General features: G+C 50.9%; 2 protein-coding genes across 5 annotated transcripts in view; one reads left to right on the plus strand and one right to left on the minus strand.

Moving 5' to 3' along the window:
- Positions 1-219: 219 nt before the first annotated feature.
- GPX3 (glutathione peroxidase 3) lies at positions 220-9,002 on the plus strand. Its single transcript, XM_077137440.1, has 5 exons — positions 220-386; positions 5,432-5,585; positions 6,993-7,110; positions 7,539-7,638; positions 8,082-9,002. The coding sequence occupies exons 1-5, from the start codon at positions 300-302 to the stop codon at positions 8,301-8,303; spliced, it is 681 nt and encodes a 226-aa protein (XP_076993555.1). The 5' UTR covers positions 220-299; the 3' UTR covers positions 8,304-9,002.
- A 543-nt stretch (positions 9,003-9,545) lies between these two features.
- The window catches only part of TNIP1 (TNFAIP3 interacting protein 1), a 58,938-nt gene continuing 53,416 nt past the window's right edge, over positions 9,546-15,067 (minus strand). For all 4 annotated transcript variants that reach the window (XM_077137434.1, XM_077137437.1, XM_077137433.1 and 1 more), the window contains 5 exons: positions 14,593-14,718; positions 13,982-14,047; positions 12,809-13,000; positions 11,862-11,952; positions 9,546-10,355 (listed from right to left, as the gene is read on the minus strand). In XM_077137434.1, coding sequence (XP_076993549.1) covers positions 10,321-10,355; positions 11,862-11,952; positions 12,809-13,000; positions 13,982-14,047; positions 14,593-14,718 — 510 coding nt within the window. In that variant the 3' untranslated portion in view covers positions 9,546-10,320. The remainder of the gene's footprint in view (positions 10,356-11,861; positions 11,953-12,808; positions 13,001-13,981; positions 14,048-14,592; positions 14,719-15,067) is intronic.

Below are 15,067 nucleotides of genomic sequence, written 5' to 3' on the forward strand. Positions count from 1 at the left end.
AGCCAGAAGGAGGAGGGGCCCGCCTCGGGGTTCACGAGGACCTGACTCTCATCTCTCGGCCCAGACACGCTTATGTCACGGTCTCCCGGGGCCTGGGGAGGGGGAGCAGCAGAGGGTTAGCCGTGCCCGCCCCTGAAATCCCAGCCGCCCTGCGATTGGCTACGGGGACTCTGGCCTGGCCGCGGATTGGTCATCGCTGCGGGCTTGAAAGGTGGCTGAGAGCGACAGAGACCTCAGACGGACGTGGCCCGGGATCGGACAACGTCTCAGGCGAGCCCGAGACGCGTCCCCAGCGCGCCATGGCCTGGCTGCTCCGGGCACCCTGCCTTCTCTCCCTGCTCCTGGCCGGCTTCGTCCCGCCGAGCCAGGGGCAGGAGAATTCCAAGGTGAGTGAGCCTCCGGGGTGAGGCTCCGGGGTAACGAAGTGTCTATCTCTTGGTGGCCAGGCGACCCCCATTCTCGGGCTTTCCTCTAGAAGGGCGAGAGCAGGTGCGAGGGATGCCCTCAGCTCTGCGTGCCTCCCCCTCCGCCCCCGGGGTCTCCTCGCAGTTCCATCCATTCCAGACGTGGAGACTTGGGTGCCACAGGCGAGGAGAGTGGATGGCAGGTCTCTGTCCCGGAGCTTCCGCTACGGCTACCTCCGGGAGCCTTGCTACAACCATGCCACATCTGCACTCCAGCTGCAGGCCCGAGGCAGGCATGAGGGACGCAGAAAAAGGTGAAGAGACTTGGCCTCCGGGTTGGCTGCGCAGATTTCCAGGGAGATTGACCAGCAAGAAGAAAGGGAAAGAGGCGGGATTGGCAGGGTGTTGGGGGCAGGGAGAGATGCTTTCTAGCCCAAGAATAATAAACGCAGGTGTAAATGCCCACTTGGCTTCCAGGGCATTGATCTGTCACAGAGAGAGCTCTGGACTGGCAGTGCAGCCCACCCAGGACCTTGGCAAGGTCCCTAACCCTTTTCTGGGCCTCAGTTTTTTCTATCTGCAGGGAACCTGGGGTGGGCTGGCCCTGTAAAGCTGATGGTTTCAGAGGAGATGCTTGGAGAATCTACAAAATCCACAGGCTGTTCTCAGGAGGGGGTCCTACTCTGGGGCAGCCTCACCATCCACCAGTCACTGCCCACATTGGTCTGAGCAAACTTGGCAGTTTGAGAAAGCTGAAGACTGCCAGCTTGGAAAGAAAGGCAGAAATCTCCTAGTCCTCCGCCTGTCCCTAGCAGGTTATGTGACCCTCAGCTGGAGAGGGGATGCTGAGATGAGGAGAGAGCATTTACCCAGCAGGCTTATTTCTTTGGACAACAGGGTGAGCCCTGACTCTCCCTCCCTTCTCCAACACAGGAAGACAGAGGCCAGAGGTAGGGATAGCCCCAGAAAGGGGGATCTCTGTCCCAACCTCCCAACACACAAACCTACACCCCACGATGTACATGTGTAAGCTCCTTGAACTTTGAGAATCTGTTTCTAAAATCCTCTGGGTCCTTACTCTACGATCTTATGAGTTCATGATTCTGTTTCTAAAATTCTATACACTGCTCAGAAAGCCCATTCCCAGCACTGGGTCCTTCTGTCTGTTTCTAACCCCCTTTCCATCCTCAGCCTAAATCCCATTCAGTTTGCCTCTCGCTGGAGTCAATCTAGATACTGATAGCTGTGAAGCCACTTCTTCCAAGCCTCCTCCTTTTATCCAGCCTTGTTCATAATCTTCATCTCAGAAATCATTTGGGTCACTTTACCCCAAGGGCAAGGATGGGACTGAGTTTCGAGTTTCGAGAGTGGGGAGTAGGGCACGAGTGGGGGTGGACCACGGGCAGACCTGCACCATGAAGTCTGTCCCATCCATTCAGTTTGAGAAGAACCAGAAAAGGGAAGACAGGGCCCTGCCTCCATAAGATTGGAGGTAAGAAGGTGGGCCCCGTAAATAACTCAATGTAGCTGTGCATTCTCGATAGGACTCAGAACAGAATGAGTATGGTCTAGAAAAGTTTTAGAGAAAGGGTGAGGTTTCTTATCAGATGCAACCAGCCAGGACTTGCTGGTTAATGAGAGCCTGGGCATGCCCATCTCTCCTCCCAGCCCTTAGAGAAGTGAAATGTCATAGCCCTGGCTTCTAGGATCCAACCATGTAGCTTACCCACAACCCCAGCGCAGAGGGGTGGGAGTGTGGGGGCACAGAGAAGGTGATGGACAAAAGGTCACTCCATCCTAGAGGGATGCTTGCCTCCTCCCAATTCAAAAGGAAGGGCTGGGGAACAAAGGGAACCCTCCTTTCTTTGCTGTGTCCCTCCCCTGCTGTCCCCACTCCCTGCCCTTGCTTTATGAAAAGGCTTTGCAGAAGCCAGAGAGAGTAACGACTGCTGACGTGCCTGGGATCCTAGTAACGGCTGGTTTCTAGGTGATTAAGCCAGACAGAGAGAATCAATGGCTGCCAGTCAGAGCTGAAGGACCCTTCAGACAGCATTGAATCTGCTCCCATCATACAATGGAAGAGACTGAGCCCCAGAAAAGTGAAATGAGTGGCCACACAGAATCAGTAGCACAGCCAGGCCTAGAACTCAGGTCTTCTGCCTCCCAGTGCAGTTCTTTCACAGCATCACATTGTTGGGAGTGGACAGACGGGAAAAGAATGGCACAGGATAAGAAGCCCAAATTAGCTGGGGCCCCATCTGAGTCCAATCCTCCAACTGTCAAGCCGTCTTCTGTCTTGTCCTGCTATAGGAAAACTGAGCCAGGCTTACTGCCTCTCCACTCCATCTCCTCTGGCCTCCTTGTTTAAGGTGCTGGGGTCTGGGAGATTATGGATCCAGTGGAAGGCAGGGGGCACACGTAAAGCCTTGGCAGCAGGGTTCAGTGATTATCACAGCCTATGGCTTCACCCACCACATGCCACCCTTTGACACCCACCTGTCCAAGCCCAATACACTGGCCTCACTGGCTACAGGACAGAGAGTGGAGGCTTTGTCACTCATCCCTTCTCTAGATGAATCATCTTCATCATGATGCCTGGGGAACATCACAGGCCTCTTTATAGTAACAGGAAAATCAGAGCCCTTTTCTCTAGCTGCAGGCAGGATAATTGCTAGCCCCTGTTGAAAGACATAACAGAGTCGAGCTTGCACATTACAGCATTTTATTTGGGATGTCAGAAATTTTGCTGCAACAAGGAAGCTGGGTCACTTGGAAAAATGGAAGCAGCTTCAAGCTTCTAAGGGATGGCAAGCAAATTTTCTAGACCTAAAAAGGAAGTTGGATTGATTCCTATTGATTGAATGAAGGTTTGTCCATCTCCTAGGGGTGGGTTTAGGGCAGGTGGGCTTTGTTTTGTATTCGGTCAGATATAATGAACTAGAGCTTGACTGGCTATGTGGGTCAGCCACTTTGATGGGGATTTCAAATTTCAAAAGATATCAAGTGGAAACTAAAGAGGGAGTTAACAGGAAGGGTTTTTTTGTTTTTGTTTTTGTTTTTGGCTCTGAAGGGTCCCAGGGCTTTCTATATATAATGTTATCACCCTCGACTTGTGGATTTCAAGCCATTTTTGATCTGTCAGTAGATTCTTAAACCATTTGGGGAGGCAGATGGCATTGTCCTCACCTAGAGCAGACCAAGGCCCAGAGAGTGAAAGTGACTTGCCCAGAGCCATGGAGCCAGAAAAGACTAGAATTTAAACCTCCCAAGAGGTTCCTCTCGCCCCACCTCCACCCTCAAACTGTGCCCAGAAGCTGATCCTCCTGTTGTTTACAAGTTCTGGCTATTTGAATAAACTCTTGGCTTATTTTTGTCCCCACTTCCCAGAGTTCAGTTTTGGGGGTGAGAGGCCAGCAAGGAGGCCTGGCCTTCGGGCTCCTAGAGCTCTGCAGCCAGCTGGGCGTGTGTTTATGGTGCCCTGGTTTGTTTGCATTTTAGAGGTGGAGCTGACCCCAGCTGGGGCCAGGGAGGCCAGGGGGCAGGAGAAGTGTTGAGCTTAGGTCCAGAACCTACCTCCAGCATCCACCAAAAGTCATGGGGTATGGAAAACTGGACTCATGTAAAACAGGGAATTTGCACCAGAGTGAAGAGGAGAGCTTGCACCCATCAGAGAATGGCCTGGTGGTGGGAGACCAGTCTGACCTGGCTCAGCTAGCTTGCAACATCCTGGTGACAGAGGCAACTTTTCAGTACCCTGCTGTGGCCACATACTGCTAGTCTAAATCACTCTTTACCCAGTGAAGTCTGGGTACCACACCTTAATGTGATGCCTCCCAGGTTTAGTGGAAAGAGAGAAGCAAATTTATTTCTCTATCTCCAACCACTTGTGCCTATCCTCTCCTGGTCTAGAGTACTGGTTTGGACCTCATTTCTATTGCCTGTCCTGTCCATATCAGGAGAAGGACTTTAAAGATGACCTATTATACTGGCTTCAAACTTTTTCCTTTCTTACCACAACCCATCTGCTGAATTGTATCGTCAATGCAATGATATCCTTTTAAGAGTAGACCTAGATCTTTGTCATCCATGGCAGAGATGAGGGGTCATGTGCAGTATTCTGTTTGTGAGCAGAAATTTCATTCCTCCCTCTCCCACTGACATGATGCTGTCACACCATTGTTTTTGAGAATAATGGCTCCAGTTCAAGGCTCTCATTTTATACATGAGGAAACTAAGGCTTGGAGAGGAGAAAGGACTTGTCCAGGTCCACAGGGAGTTCGTGGTAAAACTGGATCTGGAACCCAGGTCTCCTAATTCACACTCCACTGCAGACCCTTCCTCCTTGTTCTGGAGGTTGACTGAGGAGCAGCAGTTGGGCAGAGGTAGGGAAGGTATAATGTGATCATAGCAGCAGCTCGCTTCCAAGGAGCACCTTTTATGAGCTGTTGCTGTTGCTTTATTCTTATCATATTTAGTCCTTACTACAAGCCTCACCCATACCTGGCTCCCAATTCCACTTCCTTAATTTATAACAATAGCCTCATCTTTCCAGTTCTCCAAATTTGACACCTCTGAATCACCGCTTTCCGGACTGCCACTTCCTCCTTTCTGTTCAATTCTTCCTTCCCGAATGGCCTAGTTCAGGCCTCATCATCTCTTGCCTGGACTATTGCCTCAGCCACCCAACCCATCTCCATGCCTCCTGCCCACCCAGTACTCCAGCCACTAGCACAAGGGTGGCCTTCCTCAGAGCCTGGTAAATGTTTGTAAATTGACTATGTGCTGTGGAAGTAATTATTACAGTATTTATTCTCCCAGTTTCCATAGCACTCACAAGCTTAAGTGCCTTTCTAATCATTATCTTGTATAAGGAATTAGAAAACCTGAGTTCTAGTCCTGTTCCAGTTCTCAGTGGTCTTGGGCAAGTTGCCCTCCCTGTGGGGATCTTTCATTATCTCAAAAATGGAAACGTCCAAGTTCTCTGCCTGCTCTAACCATTCCCTGGCACTGATCCTCTTCTGTTCCAGATGGACTGTCATGGTGGCATGAGTGGCACCATCTACGAATATGGAGCCCTCACCATCGATGGGGAGGAATACATCCCCTTCAAGCAGTATGCTGGCAAATATATCCTCTTCGTCAATGTGGCCAGCTTCTGAGGCCTGACGGGCCAGTACATTGGTAAGAGCCCCCTTGCTCCCCTGCTTTACTTGGGTGTTTACTAGTTGGTCATACTTCAGTGATAGGAGATTTGCTGGTACAAGGTAGGGAGAGGTGACAGTGATCATGAGATTCTAAACCCTGTATCCCAATGCCACTGTGTTCCATGGTTTTGTGAAGATGATTACACAAGCCTTTCGACATATTCTAGGAGATTCAGTTATCCTAATTCATCCCTGAGCATCTCAGCTACGCTCAGAGCAGAGGAATAAAGATTGGATTTGTGCCTGGAACTTCCTTTGATTGGAATAAGAAATGGTAGATGAAGCTCAATCTTGATGAAACTTTCTCATCTTCCCTCAGGCCCATTTGCCATGGTGCATCCCTTGGAGCCTATCAAGAAAGCATTCAAATTGGCCTGAAGTCCTGGCATGTGTGTGGGGATGAGGGTGGGGGTGGAGGTGGTGGTACAGGAGTAATTACATTTCCCCAGCCCATTCTAAAATAAAACTTTAATGATGACTTACTTCAACTTTACCCTCTCTTCAATTTATAAAGAAACGGAGGCTGAGTGAACAACTTAACCAGGGTCATAAAGCTATCAGTGGCAGATTCAGGCCTTTGACCAGGTTTTGTGACCCCCTGGCACCCCCACTATTTTTTCCTTTGCAGGGGTAGAGCAAAGACCATGAGGGAGAGCAGGCAAAGGCATTTGACAGCAACCATGGGAAGATACTTTAGGTCTGGCAGTGGCTGGTGCCAGCTGGCTGGGGATGGGGTGCAGGAAGCAGGGAGTGAGGGAGGCAAGGGCAAGCTGATCCTGAACTATCTGCCTGGTAATAGCAGGCAGAATTGCTGGAAGTGGATAACAGCAGGGCTCAGCGAGCTCCAGGATGGAATGCTTCTGTCCAGTCCTTGGAATAGAGCAGTTTATTTGTGCAAGAGATTGGTTGGGAATTGGTATTGCACAGAAGCCCAGAGGCACTGAGGAAACCAGAGGGCTGGGCCAGGGCCTTCCATGGGTTCCTGAATTCCCAAAGGATATGGAAGGGTTGTGAGGCTCCCACCCTGCACCATGGATGTCCTCTGCCTTCTGCCCAGGGATGGAAGGTTCTTGCTTCAGGCAACCCAAGCATGAAAGCCCTGTGCTGAGGTGGGAGCAGCAGGCATGGACCCTCACCCCTCTGTGGCAGGCCGTGGCAGGGGGCAGTGACTCTGCCACTTGAGGAAGATCTCTTTTCCCCAAAATCTCCAGTCCATCCAGGAAGAAGAGACTTGCATCTCAGCTCTGCCACAAACTCACTGGGTGATCCTGCTCCAGTTCCTTCCTGTCTCCAGGCCTCCGTGTTTTCAGCTGTGCAATGGGATTGCAGATGAGATGGGCCTCCTCACAGGCTGCCCTGTTTCCGCCCTCTCTCCCTGACACAGAACTGAATGCACTACAAGAAGAGCTTGCACCATTTGGTCTGGTCATTCTGGGCTTTCCCTGCAACCAATTTGGAAAACAGGAACCAGGAGAGAACTCAGAGATTCTACCCACCCTCAAGTGAGTGGTCCCCGGTGTCCTGGGAAAGCTCTTCTAGCACGGCCCAGGTTCAGGCATTGGCTCTGTTGCTCCCTGTTTACCATGGCCATTTACCAACCACCCAGTACTTCTCTTCCTTTCGAGGAACCCTATTTTAGTGGAATGAGGGGAAGGGAGGGGACAAAGAGGGAGAGGGACAGGAATGACTGGTTTTGAAGCATATGACCAAGGAGGAGGGAGCAAGTGGGGGCTCCTGAGAAAAGACCAAGCTGGATAAAGACTGGACACCTGCATTACGACTGAGCCTGCTCAGCACCCAGTGGCCCCCCCGGCCTCCCATGGGGTAAAAATCCAGGTTCCCTAAATCCCCTTCCCTGCTCTGTTCCTTCCACTCACCCTTAAGCCCTGTACCCACCTCCTTGGGACTCACATGAGAAACTTCCTTGCAGATATGTGCGCCCAGGTGGGGGCTTTGTTCCCAATTTCCAGCTTTTTGAGAAAGGGGATGTGAACGGAAAGAAAGAGCAGAAATTCTACACTTTCTTGAAGGTGAGTGAGCAACCACCTGAAGTAGGGGCCTCCCTCCTTACTGCCCAGGGTGGGGGCTGCACTCTGCCCCTAGACAGTGATGCAGCTCCAGGCTCCAGCCCAGGACAGACAGGGCCTGGACCACTCTCCCCTGCTCCTGGGCTCTTCAGGAATTTCTTGGCATCTGAACACCATTCCAACTGAAATGCTTTTCCGATCCTTGGATCTTATCAACCCATTTTTCTGATGAGGTCCAGAAGAAGGGACATGATGAGGGTCTGTTAGGAGCTGGTCTGCGAGTCAGTTTTCTAACTTCAAACTGGGGTTCTTTTTCCAATGCCAGGCAGTCCTGCTACCCCAAAAAAGGCCTAGAGGTAGGGGTAGGGGGATGAAAGATGGGAGGGCCAGGCCACCCCAACCCTGCCCTGAGCAAAATTGATGCTCCCCTCTGATCCCTGCTCCAGAACTCCTGTCCTCCCACCTCGGAGCTCCTGGGCACATCTGACCGTCTCTTCTGGGAGCCCATGAAGGTCCATGACATCCGCTGGAACTTTGAGAAGTTCCTGGTGGGGCCGGATGGTACACCCATCATGCGCTGGTACCACCGGACCACAGTCAGCAACGTCAAGATGGACATCCTGGCCTACATGAGGCGGCAGGCAGCTCTAGGGGCCAAGAGAAAGTAAACGCCCCCAGCCCCACCCCATGTCCACCACACAGGGGGCTGAGGAGGGGCTCTGTTCAGGAAGGAATCCATCTTTCCAACCCCATTGCACACCCATCACAGCCCCAACCCTATTATACGAGGCCTCTGCCTGACACAAATGTGTGCATACAACTATGTGTGTCAACTGCTGTATTTGTACATGACAAAGGTGTGTATGACCATGTGTGTGCATGTATGGGTGCACAGCCACGTGTGGCTGCCAGCTTGAATGTCCAGAATGTGTACCATAGGTGTGCCACAGCACTGTGCCATGGGGAGTGCTGGCAATCACCTCTTTTGCCTCTTCTAGTTCTGTTCCTCTCCCAGCTCTTCTCCACCATACAGGCATGTATGATTCCAGCTCCTCTCCTTCCTGAAGGACCCTCTTAAGCTTCCTACCCCCATCCCACAGTGCTCCCTAAGACCAGCCAAAGCAGATGTGAGAGCAAGGACCATGCTCCCTGTCAGAGGTGGCATCTGCATGAGAGTGGGGTCCGAAGCCCTTGTGGGCGGACCTCCCCTGAACCTGTCTGAAGGGCCAGCTCTTTGTGCATTCGGGTGAGGCCCTGGACAGGGATGCCACCCCTGCCCCTTTGGAGGATGTGCTCTCTCCTCTCACCCTGGTCTGCTGGCCTTAGACCCATGCCCCTTTCTGCCCAGTAAAGACCTTTCTGCAGCAGCTGAGCCTACTGTGGTGCTTCCTTGGGAGATGGGAACAAGAGGAAGAGAAAAGAGATGGAGTACTTTGGACCCCCACTTTTTGGTTTCTAACTAGAGCCACTTTGCTTCTCTCACTCAGAATTTGGAGTTGATAAAACCAGTTCACATATACATTCATTCCCTCCCACAGTTCTCCAAGGTGGCTAGGGCTGAGATGAGGTGCTCCATTTGATGGATAAGGAAACAGGTTCGAAGAAGGACCAGGTCTTGCCCAAGGTCTCCTAAGGAGCGAGAGGTGGGACTGGAACCTAAACTCAGGTCACCTGACTCCTACCCAGCGCTCTTTACACTCCTCCTGGAGGTCCCATCCCTTCACCAGAGCTCTTTACACTCCTCCTGGAGGTCTCATCCTCAAACTCTGAGCAGGGACCAAGGGTATATTAGCCAAGAATCACAGTGACATTCTGGGAAGAGGAGAATGGGGCAGAGGGAGGGGCAGGAAAGTGGCACTGATTGGCTGGGAGAGGAAAATTAGAGATAAAAGAACATCAATCACAGAATGTTAATCTTCAACTTAGGTTTATGTCCAAAAATCGTGCAAACAGCTGCCCAGGGATGGACAGACGACTTAATCTTGGCCTCCAGGCACCACGAGCCTCCAATTGCAGGACCTAGGGCCTGGACTTCAGGGCCGGGCAGCCCCAGGCTAAGGACCCCTCACTGGTGTGGCTGATGTGGCCTTGATCCCAGGCTGCAGACGGTGCTGGCCTCGCTACCGGGGGGTGGAGGTGGAGAGGGCCCCAGTACAGAATATCCTGTTGTTTTCCTGTTCCTGGAAACAAACCAGCAATTCCCGAAGCTCCTCACAGAGGGGAAAGGATGGCATGGGGCAAGGTCCTGCTACAGAGCCTGAAGCAAAAATTACATACACAAATTGGAAGTAACACTCAGAGGATTAGAGCCACTTCTGGGGAGGTTTTGAAAGAAAGGGGTCTTGGCTGCAGCCCATTCTTGAGACTGACTTGAGACTGACTTCACCCCAAGGCTTCAGCAAAGGAGGGCAAGTCAAAACCAGACGAGGCCTCTGTCCATTTGGCGGTGGGGTGGTGAGTTTTCCCATCACTCTGAAGGGAGAAGCCCAAATGGAGCCTTCTGGATGGGGCCCTCCAACTCTGTAAATAGTTCAGGTCAGAGCCAGAGCATGAACTGGCCACCACCTCAGCTTCCAGTCCAGTTGAGGCTGTGCTCACACAGAGCACACGACCTCTAATTTTTCAGAAATCTGAGGTCAGCTGACTCTGCAAGACGAAGGTGAAGCCAAGTGACATAATCTGTTCTCACTGAGGCCCCTCACGGTCATTTTTTGCAGACTCTAAGTAAATAAAAATTTTGAGGGTGTAAAGATTATGTAGTATAGCAGGATGCTAAAACATACATGGAAACAAAGACCATCACAGTGAAAAAACAGAGTCATGAGCCCAGAGTCACCAAGTGCCAGTCTCTGGGCTAAGGGACTTCTATAACTTCCTCATTTACTTCTCGCCCAGCCCTATGAAGTAGGCATATTATTGTTCCTGTCTAAAGGAGAGGACTGGGGCCTAGAGGTTTAAAAAAGCTTACCCACTGTTGCACATCTAGAAAGTGGTAGAGACAGGATTGGAACCCAGTCAGTCTGGTTCCAGGCGCCTAAAATAGAACAGTTCTGGGAGAGGGGGTAGAGATGGGTACCCGGAGTCCTGCTCCTTGGCCACATCCTGCCCCTCATCAAAGCAGCCTCCGTTGGGCCCTATGAAACCTCTGAGGCTCTATGGGAAACCATTAGGAAATGACTGACCACTACCATCTTCCCTTTCAGTTACTAAACCCTGTAGACCACACTCTCTCCAAGTTGTCCTGTAGCCTCTGCTTGCTCACCTTCTGTGAAGGGGGCACTCAGCTGGCTCCATTTCTGCAACAACTGCAACCCTCAAAATGTTCCTATTCATGCTAAGATGGACTCAGTCTCCCTACAGCTCCCACCCACTCGTTGTGATTCTGGTCCCAGAGGCCCTACTCTCTTTCAGAGTGAAAGCAGTGACCAAGGGCAGGAATTCTCTTCACTATAAAACAGTCAACTCCAGTCCCTTCAACTTTTTATGGTAGACACCATGGCCAGAGGGAACATTTCAAAATGCAAATTTGGTCATGCTGCCCTGATTAAGAACTTCCATGGACCCATGTCATTCTAGGATAAAGATCAACCCCTTACCAGGGCCCACAAGGCCTTGCACGGTCTGGCCAGCCTACATCTCCAGCCTTGCCTCGTCCGACTTGTTCTCTACTCCATCCACATGGGCCTCTCAGATTCTCATTCACTCCCTTCCTCCAAGGCCTTTGTCTTCATCAATTCCTAAGAAAGCATCCTCCACCTCTGTCTCTTCACCTAGTTAATGCCACTCATTCTGAGGGTCTCAGCACAAGTGCCATGACCTCTGGGAAGCCTTCCTGAGCCCCCAGTCTAGGTCAGATTCTATTATCTGCTCTCATAGAAACCTGCTCTCTTTCAGGGCACTTGCCCAGAGTGTAATTCTATGTCCATTCATGTTTTTTTATTCACTTATCATCCTCCCTAGACAGCTCTATAAGGGTAGGGACCATTTCTATTTCTGCTCTTTTGGTATTCCTATCACCTAGCCCAGTGCCTGGAATTTAGATGACAAACTATAATAAAAGAAAGAAAGAATAAATGCTTTCAATCCCCTGACCCCACAGTCATTATCACTCTCCTTTTAACGCTACTTTAGAGACCTGAGGCTCCCCAAATTGGGGCAGTGCTGGCAAATAAGAAATTGTCTTCCCTAGGAGCAGCAAGCCCTGGCACTCAGGGGGACAAGCTCACCTGGATCCAGAGGCCTGGCCACGGCCGTGTCCATCATTTGGGAGCTCTGATTCCGCATCGCTGCACAAGGTGGGCGCCAGGTGTATTCCGGCTGGAACAAAACTCATCCTTAATATTTCAGTAACTGCACTTGAAGATTATCATAGCAGCTACCATGCCAGAACAGTCTGAAATACTCTTTGGCAAGTATAATTTAATCCTTAGAAAAACCCAGGTGAGGAAACTGAAGCTCAGAGGGTTAAATAACTTGTTGAAGATCATCCAGCTAGTAAAGTGGCAAAGCTTGAATTTGAATCCAGGCCTTCTATAACCCAGAGCTAATCTCTTAATCACCACACTATACTCCACTGTTTAAAGAAGAGCTGTGTAAAGAGTGATCATATGAGGAGAATGTGGAAAAGCAAGGCCAGATGGGTAGTTGCTGTGATTGTCCAGGTGAGAGCTGGGAGATGTCAAGAGGGACTGTGGCAGAGGAACTGGAGAAGATGAAAGAAACAGGTGGCAGCAGCTTTTTGGGGAAAGAATAAGAAAGGAAAAGAAAAGAAAGAAAAAAGAGGGAAGAAAAAAGGACAAGGAAAAGGAAAGGGAGAGAAAAAACAGTGAGTTGGTACATGGTTACATGTAGAGATGATAAGAAAATGTCAAGCCCAAACTCTGAGATCCCTGGCCTTGGAGGTGGAGGGCCTCCTCCTCCCTGCCCTGTTCCCTTACTCAGCTTTCTCTGACACAACCCAGTGATCCAGAACAGCTCTGGGCTGGAGAATCCTTGCCCCTGTATAGCAGGCCAGAGTCAAGCCTGGACATCTGCCCATGCAGCCCCGTGCCCTCCAGGAAGGCGCTGAGAATGCAGATTCTGACCGTGGCACTTGACTTTCCTCTGAAAAGTGTCTGGGAGAGGCTGAGATGGTCGCTGTTGTGTATCTGTAGGGAAAGGGGCAGAGACTCACCAGATGGAAGAGACGTGAGCCAGGGAGTGGGGGCGGGTGCTCCATGGCCATGGGGGGCGGAGGGTAGCGGATCTGGGACCAATCCTCAAAGGCGTGATGCGGCACCATGGCTGCCATGGGCGGGTAGGCATACGGGTAGGCCCCGCAGAGGTGCTCCAGGTGGGGCTCCATGTGGTAGTGCTCTCCCGAGGCCTGCAGAAAAGGCTCATGTCTAGCTCTGACCTATGACAGGCCACACAGGCCAACCCCAGTGACTCCCATCTTCTCTCCCTTTCTTTATTTAGAATGTTGAGTCCCTGAAGGATGGTGGCTGGGCAAGGAAGGTTGGTTACATGGGCATGAATGGCTGGTACGTGGACATAGATTGGTACTGGTGGGTCCATGGGCGCTGTGCTGGTTTGAAAGGATTATGTGCCCTAGAAAGCCATGTCTTAATCTTGGTCCATGTTGTGGAGGCAGTCCTTCCTTTAGTCTCTATTTAGTAGTGTAGGTTGGAAACTTGATAAGATTATCTCCACAGAGATGTGACACACCCAATTGTGGGTATTTACCTTTGATTAGAGGGAGATGTGACTCCACCCATTCCAGGTGGGTCTTGATTATTTACTGGAATCCTTTAAAAGAGGGAACATTTTGGAAAAATCTCGAGAGTCCAGAGAACCCCAAGAGCCCATGCAGCCAGAGACCTCTGGAGATGAAGAAGGAAAATGCCCCTGGTGAGCTTCATGAAACATGAAGCCAGGAGAGAAAGCTAGCAGACTTCACCATGTTTGCCATGTGCGTTTCCAGCTGAGAGAGAAACACTGAACATCACTGGCCTTCTTGAAGCATGGTATCTTTCCCTGTATGCCTTAGATTGGACATTTCTATAGTCTTACCTTAACTGGATATTTCCACAGCTCTAGAACTGTAAACTTGCAACTTAATACATTTCCATTTTTAAAAGCTGTTCTAGCAGCTCGCAAACTAGAACAGACATGGAAGGCTGATATGTGGACACAGCATATCAACAGTGACAGCTAATACGCGACAAGCACTTACTCTGTGCCAAGTACTACAGTGACGCAGGTGGCAGAGTGTTGGACACCGAAGCAAACACTGTCCCATTAGACTGTAGCTCACTGAACACAGTAAGAGAAGGCAAGTCCTGCCTCCTCCCTCAAGTCTCCTCACCTTTGCTTTCCTCTTCTGCTGCTTGAGGGCTTCTCTTGCCTTCTCTTCATCTTTGAAGGCTTTTAGCTGAGAGAAGAAGGGAGCAGATGTCAGCACAGGTAGTTCCTGGCCAGGCCTGGATCCAGGCCAAGAGGGTTGACGGACAGATGCCCAGAGCCACCACTCTGGGCTGCTCTTTCCAGTCCTGGGAAGGGTTCTGGGACAGAGAGCACAGTCCGGGCTGTTGGCTACAGGTGAGCCCTGCTCATGCTAAGCATTTTGAACATAGGTCAGAGGGCTTGGAGGAGACTCACTGCTTCTGTGCTTCCATAGATAACTATCATTTAGTTTCATTTTGTGAGAGAGTGGGTGGCTCAGGGCCAACTCCTAAATTTGCTCTTATTCTAAGGTATAAAAACTGATGGTGGAATACAGAACTAGATGTATCTTGGTATTACATCTGGTCACTGTGTAAAGGGTCAGCGAGGGGAAGAGACTTTCCAAAGTCACACAGTAGCTTGCTACCTAGCTGGAAGGAGAATCAGTGAGTGTCTTGACCTTCACTCTTACAGGGACCCTCCTATCCCCACCAGGACAAGCCAACTGCCTTTTCCTTGCCCCACTGCCCTCACCTGCACATTTAACAGAGTGATCTGGGCCTGCAGTCTCTCCACCTGCTTCTTTAGTTCCTCCTTCTCCTCGTTCATGCGCTCCCGATCACTGCGCTCCCTCTGGAAGTCTTCCTCAAAGATCTTCACCTGGACGGAGGAAAGGGCATGAGGGAGGAGCGAGTGTGAGGGAGGAGGGGGCATGAGGGAGGAAGGGGAGTTGTGGGAGGCCCTGTGTGCCTGTGGACGTGTACCCAGAGCCCATGCCAACCTCACAGCAGGCTCATGGAGTCCTGGGAGGCACATAGGGAGTGCTGGGTGCCCCTTCAGCCCCCACCCCCAAATTCAAACAGAGCTATTCTGCATTCTTTGTTTTACACTCTGGCCTTCGAGGTAATCTTGTATTTGAATAAAGGACTCATGGTTAAAAAGAAAAGTTAAAGCCATCAATGAGTCCAACCCTTCCATTCCGCTGAGGCCCAGAGGCAGAGATCCCAGA

This window comes from Tamandua tetradactyla, chromosome 20 (assembly GCF_023851605.1).
Source record: "Tamandua tetradactyla isolate mTamTet1 chromosome 20, mTamTet1.pri, whole genome shotgun sequence".
Classification (NCBI taxonomy): Eukaryota; Metazoa; Chordata; class Mammalia; order Pilosa; family Myrmecophagidae; genus Tamandua; species Tamandua tetradactyla.